The sequence below is a fragment of the Podarcis erhardii genome (genome assembly GCF_964252035.2).
Source record: "Podarcis erhardii genome assembly, chromosome: 12".
NCBI classification, from domain to species: domain Eukaryota; kingdom Metazoa; phylum Chordata; class Lepidosauria; order Squamata; family Lacertidae; genus Podarcis; species Podarcis erhardii.
The window spans coordinates 16208690-16221090 of record NC_138513.1 but is presented as its reverse complement, the minus strand read 5'-3'; the positions used below and the strand labels follow the sequence as shown (position 1 = coordinate 16221090).

General features: G+C 43.2%; 1 protein-coding gene and 1 long non-coding RNA gene across 3 annotated transcripts in view; one reads left to right on the top strand and one right to left on the bottom strand.

Moving 5' to 3' along the window:
* LOC309326102 overlaps window positions 1-10379 on the top strand; it is a 56992-nt gene extending 46613 nt beyond the window's left edge. The window contains exon 2 of the long non-coding RNA XR_014150154.1: window positions 9842-10379. This is a non-coding gene — a long non-coding RNA (uncharacterized lncRNA). The remainder of the gene's footprint in view (window positions 1-9841) is intronic.
* Window positions 1-12401, bottom strand: part of LOC309325929 (integrin beta-1-like) — a 48298-nt gene that overhangs the window by 23983 nt on the left and 11914 nt on the right. For both annotated transcript variants that reach the window (XM_081834314.1, XM_081834313.1), the window contains exons 6-13: window positions 10438-10676; window positions 9351-9506; window positions 8095-8190; window positions 7156-7245; window positions 5505-5645; window positions 5208-5410; window positions 3711-3949; window positions 2051-2273 (exon numbers count right to left, since the gene is read on the bottom strand). In XM_081834314.1, the coding sequence (XP_081690440.1) occupies window positions 2051-2273; window positions 3711-3949; window positions 5208-5410; window positions 5505-5645; window positions 7156-7245; window positions 8095-8190; window positions 9351-9506; window positions 10438-10676 (1387 nt within the window). The remainder of the gene's footprint in view (window positions 1-2050; window positions 2274-3710; window positions 3950-5207; window positions 5411-5504; window positions 5646-7155; window positions 7246-8094; window positions 8191-9350; window positions 9507-10437; window positions 10677-12401) is intronic.

Sequence of the window (12401 nt, the reverse complement as noted above, 5' to 3'; positions counted from 1 at the left end):
GTAACCCCGCTGGTACGGTTCTTTCCCCTTTGGCCCTCTGGCACCTGTCGCACCCCCGGACATATTCTCGTACATCCTCCCTTACCTTGGGCCACCAGAACTGTCTGGTGACTAGTAGAATGGTCTTATGCTGCCCAAAATGCCCGGCTGTTGGGTTGTCATGGGGCTGCCTAAGTATCTTGGCCCTCAATGTCTCTCCCAGTGCATACAGTGCCCCTTTGTAGTACAGGAGCCCTCCCGAACGGCATGATGAGATATTCAAACGCCCCCAAGGGGGGTGAACATTGTCGTCTTCCATTCGTCTCCCTCTCTCCATCTGATCAGACTGTACGCCCCCCTGAGGTCCAGCTTGGTAAACATTTTGCCCTGCCTCACCCGCGTCAAAACATCGTCAATTCTGGGCATGGGGAAGGCTACGGGTTCTGTTCTACTGTTCACGAGCCTATAATCCACTACCAAACGAGGCTGGTTAGACTGTTTCTTGTCCACAAAGAATACTGGGCTTCCCCCTACAGCTTGGATTCCCTTATGAAACTGCCTCAACTCATGCATCTCCTGGTCGGACATGGCATACAGCTTACCCACCGGCAAATGGACCCCCAGAAGCAGGTTGATTTGGCAGTCATATGGTCTCTCGCTGAACAACTCCTTCAAATCTGCATACTGCAGTGGCACGCGCCCCTTCTCCTCCAGAGTCACCCCAGTCACCCTGGTCATAGTCATTCTTGGTTCTTTCCCTCCCAGCAGTGTTCCAAGTAGTGAGCTGACACAAAGGTGAGTGAACGTTGATGCCACAACACCACTGGGTCATGGAGTGCCAGCCAGCTCATTCCCAGTATAATGGGGGGGGGGTCCTGCCAGTGTGGCCACGTGAAAGGCAATGGTTTCAGTGTGCCTAGAAACCCTCATCCTCATTGGTGGTGTCTGGTGTGTCACTCCCCCCCCCCCAGTAGCTCCCTGCCATCTATGGTGGACACCTGCAAGGGGAAATCTAGTGGCAACAGGTGTAGCTGGTGCTCCAGAGTGAAGTCTCTACTGAAGAAATTACACGACAAACCCAAATCCAGCAGAGCATTCACTTGTACTGGGTGCCCATTTGGGAATTCTAGCACCACTTCAACTGCTATGGCTGCCTTGGGAGGGTCTGGTTGGGGCTCTTCTACTGGTTGCTTTTTCGTTTCCCTGCACCTGCGCCTTCTCATGCCTTGCCAGGCTTTTCTCTGGGGACAGACCTTCGCGAAATGTCCAGGGCGCTGACAGACGAAACACTTCTTGGCTGTTTTCCAGTCCCTTCCCTCCTTCTTCCTGAGATCATTGGCATTTGAAACTGCGCGTGCGCGGGCTCCATCAATTTTAATCAATTTAGCATATTTAAAATGAGTTGTTAATACATTCTAGTAATAGGTATTCAGCAACTGAACTGCAATGCTGTGAAATAACTGGGTGCACTCAAGTGCAGTTTTTGCACAGATTTAAGATATACAAAAAAGGTAAAGGTAAAGGGACCCCTGACCATTAGGTCCAGTCATGACTGACTCTGGGGTTGCGGCACTCAACTTGCTTTATTGGCCAAGGGAGCCAGTGTACAGCATGACTAAGCTGCTTCTGGCGTGCTTTCGAACTGCTAGGTTGGCAGTCATGGGGATTCGAACCACCAGCCTTCTAATCAGCAAGTCCTAGGCTCTGTGGTTTAACCCACAGCGCTACCTGCGTCCCCTTAGGATATACTAGTTGGCTTTAAATGGTATCTGCAAGTGCAGGTACTATTTATTTTTTAAACTGAAAAGTTACACACTTCAGTATACCCAAGAAAAAACCCCCAAGGCAGTTTACAACAAGAAAACCAATATAATAAAACACTAATTACCAATAATTTTTTTTCAGAATTTTGTTTGGGGGGGGGGGAGGGAGAGAGAGAGAAAGCAAAGCAAAAACATGGGCCACAAGAAACAGCTCCTTGTACAAAGGGGAACACAAATATCCCCCTGGAGCAATTTGCAAATATCCCAGCAGGAAGTTATTTTATTATTTAAAAATCCAAAAGCCTTACTTGCTCTCTGCAAAAAATCCAAGGCAGGTTGGGCACAATTCACATGTTGGCCCCATAAATTTGGGATCTGTGCAGTTACAGACTCCACACTTGCAGATTCCTCTGCCATTACAGATTTGCCCATTTCCAGCTTCACATGGGGCAGTATCCATGTAGCAATCACAAGCAGAGCCTGTGTAATTTTCTGTGCATTCACACTCACCACATTTACATTCACCATGTCCTGCAATAAAAAGATAGGTATTTAGTTTCTATAAAGCACATGAAATTGAACATCAACAACTGCCATAATCTGATTTAATTTGACAGAGGCATTCAAAGTTGATTGTATTTCCTACCACCCAGGTAAAGGAATAGATCATGTGACTTCTATTTCAACCACAAGATCCAGTACTGCAAGTCTCTTCCACAGTTCCAATGAGGGGACATGCTGTAGCACTAATCTCCAAAGGCCAACTCTATAGAGACAATGGTGTCCTGTCTGCAGGATATGAGGTCCACATTGTAGCCCTACAAATTTCTCTGAAATTGGTGGAGAACTGCTATGAGTGTGCTTTCATAGAATGAGGTTTGGTAAAAGTTGGGTTTTGCATGTTGTGGCTATACATGACCACATGACTGTAGTAGAGCATAAGACCTTGGTCTGCCTCAGAGGCCAGCAAACTTGGGAACAATGTGCCTTTAGAAAGCAAGGGCAGAAAATCATTCTTGCCCAACAATTTTGAGGTTCATCTTGCATGCTATTATCTAACCACTCACTCTGCTGGCAGTTTGCTAAGAGTGCTGATTTTAGATTGTACTGTCACTTGGAGCTCCTAATCAGAATTTTCTCCTTTCAAAATGGTGTCAAAAGTTGGCACAAAGGTAAGGGATTAATGGTGTGTGGCAGGTTCCTCCCCATTTTATCTTCCTAACCTGTACTGTCCAAAGTGGACAGTTTTGGCTCTCTCTGTAATCTCTCAAGTTGCACTCCCACTGAATGGCTCCCACCACAACAAGGGCCAGCATGCACTGCCTCTAGATCACAAGAACTGGAGACATTGTGGGCACTGGAAGTCCCTGTGGGGGCCAGAGCAGCTGTATAGGGTCTTCGCTTTAGGGTCTTTGACAATACTTAGTTGTAGGCTCAGTGATTACTCATTTCCCAGTTGGTCCCATGAGTCAGAAAATAAGAGGAAAAGCAAAAGTGGAGAATAAAAGTTTTGTTTGTTTGTTAAGGCAAAAAGGAATGATTCAGAAAAAAGGAGTAGGAAATAACAGAAACCAACAAAAAGGGCCAAAGGAAGTACACACTGTGGATAGAGGAGCTGCAGCTGAACAACTTGGCCTGGGTAAGATAGGACCAGATCTGGTGGTTGAACTCTAGACCACATAACTCCTGCCTTTTACTTGATGTCTCTTGTAAATTTATAAATTAAAGTCTTGTGAAGGCATATAATAAGGGCTACAGTGTATGATTCTCCTCAGAAAAAGCCTCTCTCCTTTTACTAATAGTATTACTGTGTACGGTATTGCACAGCAGAGCATCGCAAGCCAAGAAGATCTCCTCCCAAATGTTAGGCTCTCATGCTTAGAAATAAGTACAGGACTGCATCCAAGCATTCCCCTTCCTCCAGAGGAACTTCTGAATCCTCACAGTTTAAAAGGGTCAGTTCATTACCTCCACAAATCAAGCCATCAGATCGATCACAGTTGAAGTTATCACATTCGCAAAACCGGCCAGAGTAGATCTCATTTGCATTCTCTCTCTTCCTGCACACACACTGTCCACAAATACATTCTCCATTGTTACTACATATTTCTGAACTGTTTGCTCGTCTACAGGTGCTTGACATATCTTCACTGTTTACTTCATCCATGCTGCATTCACAGAGCTTTCCAATACGTCCTGGTTTACACCTAAAAGAGAAAATGGTTCTCATTACTCATTTCTTTTCCCTTATATGCATATTGAGAAGGGAGTGGGATGAGATACTGGTGCATAGATACAGGAAACAGTCTCTTTCACGAGAGCATGATTCATCCTAGAGGCAGACGTTCCGAAACTGAAGAGCAGCAGTTTGGGGAAGCTGCTGAATGACTCTTCTACTAACTTCATTAGTATAGCAGCTGCTACTAATTGCTGTAAAAATAATATAAATGCTAATTTATTTCAAAGGTGAAATGTGGCACATGCCTGCTTGACACAACAGACATTCATTTTTCTGTGCTAGAAAGGTCTTGAAGAATGGTCTGCTACAATTGCACTTAAGAACAGGCAACAGTATTAATATTCATAATAATAATAATAATAATAATAATAATAATAATAGTAGTTATATATTTGTTTACTGCCCACTTTATTCCCCACAGGACTCAAACAGATAAAAAACCACACGCATAAAGTACCTAGCTTTTTCAAAAACGAAAACGAAACAAAAAAACAGTGTGGTCAAAATTACTTTTGGAAATACATGGGAATTTAAAGATCCTGGTAGGAATAAGCAGTCGGTGTTCATGGGGGAAAGGAAGGCAGCAGGGGCCAGTATGGGATGACTGAAGGTACCTGAAGGCCCAGCATTAAAATACAAATTGCATGCTTGCTTAAGGAGCTGACTTGGGTTCCCTTCCCTTTATTCATATGTTTTTTCCTATATGAGGAGAAAGGACACACAACTTCTCTTTGTGTAAGGATTATGTGGCACAGGAAGGAAAGAGGCTAAGAAAGAAACAAGACGCAGTGCAGAAATAGCAGGAGACGGGAAAATGAGAAGGAAAATGAGGTATGTGGTAGGAATTGGGAGAAAGTTGAGGTTTGGAGAAAGAGAGGCAGGTGGTGGATAGAAATGATGAATGAAAAAAATGAGTGAAGGGCCATTTAAAGGAGGAGGAAAGGGGGAGTGGCAGAGAATAGGGACTCTCATGAGTTCTCCAAAGCATCTATTTTCAGTGTCGAGACTCAACCCTGAAGCATGTGAGGAATACATGGAGGTTCTCCTGAGCTGGTAGACAGCACATTCCCTTCAGTGCTGATTCCACCCAATAAGAATCAGGGAAAGGTCTTCCAACTACATTTGTGTCTAGTCTGGGATTTTTTGGGGGCCATTTACAGTCAAGGGATATTTTATTTCCTAGCAGATTTATCTGAGGGAGAGAAAAAACATTAATATTTATCTACCTGCAGGCACCACACTCAAATGTTCCACTTCCATAGGAGCAAATAGGGCTGTCTGGAATTCCGTCCTTGTGACATTCACATTCACAGATGAACTCCAGATTAATTTCTACCTCTTCAGTGAAACCTAGTGGCTTGATTTTAATAGTTTCACCCTGCCCTTTTTCTGGACACTGGTTGGCTGTTACTTTAATCTCAAAGCTAACCTGTAAGCAAAATAAAGAGTACAAACAAAATTGTTTGACACTGATTAGAGGGGGTGAAGCAATAGCACACTGATTCCAGAATGCAGAAAATTACCTCATCTCCAATTGAAATGTTGGAGCACTTTCTTCCTTCATCTCCTGTACCATTCACTCCATTCTTGCAGAAAGATTTATATTCAATTGTGACTTCTTTTGGTAGTTTGTTGTTTTCCAGAATGACTTCTGAAGACAATGACTAACACAAAAGTCAAGTAGTTTAGTGAAGGATATTGGAACATGCAGCCCAACTTCATCTGGAAAGCTACAGGTTTTTCTACTCTGTGGTCTCCCAGATGTCCAAACAGTTCCTTAAAAACACTTGGAAAATACTCTCTTGCAAGAGATACATGTTCAACAGATTCTATCTACTCCTTTTAAAACATGCATTTCTGAAGGGACTACAGTGGTACCTTGGTTCTCAGACACCTTGGTACTCAAACAACTTGGAACCCAAACACTGCAAACCCAGAAGTAAATGTTCCTGTTGGTGAACTTTTTCCGGAAGCTGAACGTGCTCCGTTTTGAGTGCCACACGTTTTGAGAGTTATGCTGAGTTTTGTCTGTTTTTGCTATTTATTTTGCATTTTTGTTTTTGTGGCTTTTTTGTTTTGTTTTTGTTACTGTGTGGAACCCAGTTCAGCTACTGATTGATTGTGTGACATCGTTTATTGCTTTCATTTTATGGTTCAGTGGTCTCGTTAGATAGTAAAATTCATGTTAAATTGCTGTTTTAGGGGTTGTTTTTTAAAGTCTGGAACAGATGAATCCATTTTGCATTACTTTCTATGGGAAAGCGTGTCTTGATTTTGGAACAGACTTCCAGAACGGATTAAGTTTGAGAACCAAGGTACCACTGTATTAGTTTTCTCTGTATCTTGACACAGCAAGTTTTGAACTAGTGTTACCATTTTCTCGTGGGTTTTGTGCAGCCAGCATCATTGTAGCTTACAAAACGGATAAAAGAGATTGATAAAATTGTATTGCTGATAAGATCAGCACTGCTATTTTCCTCTCCCAACTCCTCCCCTGAAAAACCACACAGAAACATATTGAAAAGGACTGCAGACTGTTTAAGGCTTTATAGGTTAAAATCAGCACTTTGAACTGGGTCTGGAAACTGACAGCCAGTGCAGTCAAGCCAGGACCAGTGTAATCTGATCAAACCTGTCTTGCCCTGTGAGCAAGGTCTCTAGGTGGCTAGAATGGGAAGCTACCAACTCTTTTTATACTACATATACAACCCAGAACCTCATGTGCTTAAATAAGGGATGGGGAACCTCCAGCCAGGCCTCCCCATTTGGCACAAGAGTCCAAGCCATAGCTACCTGCCCTACACCTAATGTTGTATGTGACAAGTGTGGAGCAAGTAAAGGCAGAGCTTGGTAAAAGGTGCTTTGAAGCTGATCATCAGTGCTGGAGAAGCACTGCACAAAGGGTTTCTTCAGTGCTGACCATCAGCTGACTGATGGCAACAGAGAAATACTGCACATATTTTTTGCTTATACATTTGATTTCAAACGATGCAAGTGATGATTGCCATTGCAACATCAGGTGATTGACAAGGGGGCGGCCCTGTCCACCTGTCAACCTTGACTTGTGTGCATATGTATATGTGGCCAGGTCCGGATCCCCCATACATCCTGTATTGTATGCAAAACACGTTGTCTTTGGGTGTATGTGGCGATAATGAAAACTGGTGAACTCACATTGTAGGCATCAATTATCAGTTGAATCACGTTACTGGAGTTTGAAGAGCGTGTTCCCACGGCAGATTTTGGAATCAAATTCTTGAGCTCCTTTACATGAGAAGAGTGAGAAAACCATTCAGTTAAAATCATAAGCAGTAGATAGATTAATTCTATACACAAAATGCCATTTATAGAAAACCATAAAAAAGGTAAAGGACCCCTGACAATAATGGACCCCTGACAATTAGGTCCACTCGTGAATAACTCTGGGGTTGCGGCGCTCATCTCGTTTTACTGGCCAAGGGAGCCAACATTTGTCCGTAAACAGTTTTTCCAGGTTATGTGGCCAGCATGACTAAGCCGCTTCTGGTGAAACCAGAGCAGCGCATGGAAACGCTGTTTGCCTTCCTGCTGGAGCAGTACCTATTTTAAAAGACAGCTGAAGGTAGCCCTGTTTAGGGAAGTTTTTAATGTCTGATGCTGTATTGTTTTTAATATTTGGTTGGAAGCTGCCCAGAGTGCTGGGGAAACCAGCCAGATGGGCAGGGTATAAATAATAAATTATTATTATTATCATCTACTTGCACTCTGACGTGCTTTCAAACTGCTAGGTTGGCAGGAGCTGGGACCGAGCAACGGGAGCTTACCCTGTTGTGGGGATTCGAACCGCCAACCTTCCGATCGGCAAGCCCTAGGCTCAGTGCCACCCGTGTCCCATATAGAAAACCATAGTTATACAGAATTCAATTTCTCAAGTTTCTAACACATGCACAGAACAGGGGTGGGGCAACTGCAACCCATCAACTCTCTCTACATTCCCACCTAGGGTGGGTGGGGGTAAATACCATTATTGTCTAGAGAGCACCATTGGTTGTGTGGGTGGAGGCATTTTCAGGCTGGGGAATCTCAGCTGGTGAGGGAAGGGACTCTACAGAAGCTTTTGTCACTTGCTCTTACCTTGTAAACTGGTTGAAATTCTTGTGTAACAGCAAATATTATCTGAATATTATTGTCACTTAGCTTCTGAACAAGGTGTGCAATGGAGGGATAATCCTGAAGAATGAAGTTTACTTTTTATATATACGTGAATTTCACACACAATAACAGTCTTATATACAATTTTCTATACAAACATAAGCAAGAGCAAACATAAGAGTCAAAAACATTTTTTTAAAAAGCAATCCATCAACTCTCATTAACAGAAGCCTCTAATTCCCAGATTCTTCATTCTTATCTACTTAGGCTTTTTCTTCTATTTTGCCAGTTAAATAAATGTTCTCCAGTTCTTGGGTTTCTCTCTGGATACAGAAAAGGAGTTTTAGCAAAGTAGGATAAATTGGTTTTAAAATAGGCAAACCAAACCTGGCATTCTTCCTCCATGAAGAAAAATGTGAGGGCTAGTATAACAAAATTAAAAATCTCTACATGTTTTTACATACAAGCTCTGCTAGCACTGGTCCATGAAAGCTTACAGACCTTGCTATTTTAAAATTATAAGCTAAACTTTTAATGGGTGTTCTTCTCAAAGCATTCTTCTACATTGGGGGGGGGGAGTATAGTGGGATTGTCTCCTATTTCTACACGTGTGTATATTTGCATGTGCGTGTGTGTGTGAGAGAGAGAGGGGGACGACGACGACACATACACAATAACATACATGTAAACACAAAATAAAAATGAGTGATCAGAATCTAATTCTCAGATTCTTCATTCTTATCAAAGCATTACTTAGGCTTTTTCTTCTATTTTGCCAGTTAAATAAATGTTCTCCAGTTCTTGGGTTTCTCTCTGGATACAGAAAAGGAGTTTTAGCAAAGTAGGATAACTTGGTTTTAAAATAGGCAAACCAAACTTGGCATTCTTCCTCCATGAAGAAAAATGTGAGGGCTACTATAACAAAATTAAAAATCTCTACATGTTTTTACATACAAGCTCTGCTAGCACTAGTCCATGAAAGCTTACAGACCTTGCTATTTTAAAAGTTTAAACTATAAGCTAAACTTTTAATGGGTGTTCTTCTCAAAGCATTCTTCTACATTGGGGGGGGAGTATACTGGGATTGTCTCCCATTTCTACACGTGTGTATATTTGCATGTGTGTGTGTGTGTGTGTGTGTGTGTGTGTGAGAGAGAGAGAGAGAGAGAGAGAGAGGCACACATACACAATAACATACATGTAAACACAAAATTAAACATTCTCTTAAGCATACTTACATAATAATACCTTATTGTGTACCTATTGTTATCTAAATGACATTGCCCGTCATTTGGCAAGACACTTCCTCCAAGTTTCCCATCTCCAGCAAAATGAAATCCAGCATCCGTAGAAAATACCAACAACCGAGTGACATTTCTCCATCCAAGTTCTGACTTGAGAAGAAATTATATATATATATATATATAAATAAAAGCATAGATCATTGTGAAAGAATATGGTAGCAGAGAAAACTGAAAAATGAGTGATCAGTATCCCCATGTATTTTTTAGCAAATATAAGCTCTCCTCCCATCACTACTGTACAGTTTTGATAGTAGCTTCAGGAACAGGTGCATGACATAAAAACAATGTGGGAAGAAGCCACCTGAACACACCTGGAATTGACAGCTGGAATGTGTTGGCACTACGATACAGTTGCTCCAGCTTACAGGCAGGAAGCATGGACAAATTACCATGCGACCTTTGCTATTGGAGGTTGACTCAGAAAGCTTCAAAGCAAGAGAGGGGGAGGATTCCATTTGTACACTGAAGTCGCCTTCCCAATTCCCTCCGGAAAATTGTTGGCACCAGTCACTTGGGCATCCAGATCAGAGTTTTGGTCCAGGGTTTTACTCTATATCTTTACTAGCTAAGTGTGTCTTGGGCGAGGTGGGGTGGGGGGTGGAGGTTATGAGCTGGGTTCCCTCAAAATACACTGCTGGCTAACAACTACTAGAACTGAAAATCAGCAGCTAGACTTTATAGGAGCAAGACCAGAAGCAGTAGAAGAGAGGGTCTGCAAGTCATAGACTGGTGACTGAAACCTTTTGTTGTTGTTGGACAGAGAGAGAGAGAGTACACAATGACTACGCCTATTGTTTCCTGTGCAAGAGCTGCAACAAACAAACCCTTACGAGTACACATGTGGTTGAATGCCCTTTAAGGATCCCCACTGGTTTTTAACTGCTTATCATTGTACCTTTTCAATATTTGTGTCCAAGAAGTTAAATTAACACTTTTGATCCATTAAATCTGAATAACAGCCAAGGGTCTACAAGTCAATTGCATTTATAGTAATATGCAAAAGAAATGAAAATACACTTACACCACAAACAGCAACCTGCATTATTGCATCAAATCCACCTTTAGGAGAATCCAGATTGCCAGAAATCTGTTGATCACCTACAAGCTTGTTGAACAGATTTCCATCGCTGGTAAATTTGAGTACATTCCTGTAGCTAAAAGGGCTTGTACAGTTAAGGTCAACGGTGCATGGGTTCTTGAGTTTGGCTGGTGTAGTACTAATATAAGGCATTACAGTTTGTTCAACTAAAGAGCCAAAACCTGAGAAAGAGAGAGAGAGAGAGAGAGAGAGAGAGAGAGAGAGAGAGGACATACAATTGTTATGTACTGAGTTGAATAGGATCCAAACTGCAGCAGTCTGATTGGTCCTAGAACAATAGGATCCAAAAGGCAGCAGTCGGATTGGTCCTAGAACAATAGGATTCAGAATGCAGCAGTCTGATTGGTCTTAGAACAATGCAGCAGTATGATTGGTTGGCAGGAACCACCCAATCATGCTCCAGATAGAAGTGAATCCACAACCTGATTGGCTTACAGTAGAATTCCAGAATTAGCCAATCATGTGCAGCCCATTGTGTAAATAATGTATATAAAGCAGATACTTTGAGGGGACTCTCATTCATTCCTCCTCACCACTATGAGCTGAATAAAGAGCATGAAATCACTTTGCGACTCTGAGTATATTTCACAATGGAACTCTATTAGTTCTGAGAGCAATAGAAAGCCCTATAGGTGAGGACTGCAGGGCCTGCTCCCTTCCAGGGCCTTTTCCAACTGGCCCAGGGGGCGTGGCCCAGGAACAAACTTTTGGAACAAACTCTTGGGAAGGGTGGGAAGTGTTCTGCCATTGCTTCCCTGTTCCAGGGGGTTAATGTGCTTTAAAATGTCCTCAAGCAGTCGGTGGCAATTTAAATTTTTATTTCTTTTTTTCCATTGCTGGGGGTGGGTGGGATGGATATTTGGTTGGGGATTAATTTTAGTATAATTGTTCTGTTCCTTTTTGTTGTTGTTGTTGTTTTATTGGTTCTGTATAGTTTATGTTTTGTTTTGAAAGGGCTAGATCAGGGCTGCCTGGGAGTGGGGCCCCAGCCATCACGATGGCTGGGACAAGTTCCACAGGGGGGGAAGCACTGGGACATCCGATCTCGGTGATCATGGGCAGGAGGCGGAGTTACGCTAAGACCAGACCATGTCATTACCGAGGAGGCAGGTTTAGTCGTTGTTTGAAGACTATCCCTGCCTCTGGGTCTGGCCTTGACCGGATGGATACTGGAATCAACAGGGGAAACCTACATGACCTGAAGGTGTTGCTGTGTAATGCCAGGTCAATGATGAATAAAACCACTGCCATCCACGACCTGATTGTGGATGGAGGACTTGACCTGGCATGTGTGACAGAGACCTGGTTGGAGGAAGCAGATGGGCCTGTCCTTGCCGCTGCTTGCCCACCAGGTTTCTCTTACACACAGCAACCCAGGTCATGTGGGCGGGGAGGGGGGGTTGCAGTGATTTTTAGGAAGTCACTAGCTTGCACCAGGCGTCCTACTGGGAAGATCCAGTTTTCTGAGTGCATGTTCTGGAAGTTGGGCAATAGGGGCAGTACAGGATTCCTTTTGGTGTACCGACCTCCCCGCTGCACCAAGGATTCCCTGTCTGAGCTGCTTCAGGTCGTGGCGGATTTTCTCCTGGAGACACCTAGTTTGGTTGTCCTAGGGGATTTTAACATCCATGCCAACACGACCTTACAAGGGGCTGCTCGGGACTTCGTGGAAAGCATGGCCTCCATGGGGCTGTCCCTGAATAAGTTTGGCCCAACTCATAGTCATGGACATGCCTTAGACCTGGTGTTCACCTCTAGTGACGTGGGTGATCTGACACTAAGTAAAAGTGAAACAAAAGAAGTGCCATGGTCAGATCACTTCCTGGTGCAACTGGACTTCTCCGCGACCCTTCCCCTCTGCAGGGAGGTGGGACCAATTCGGATGG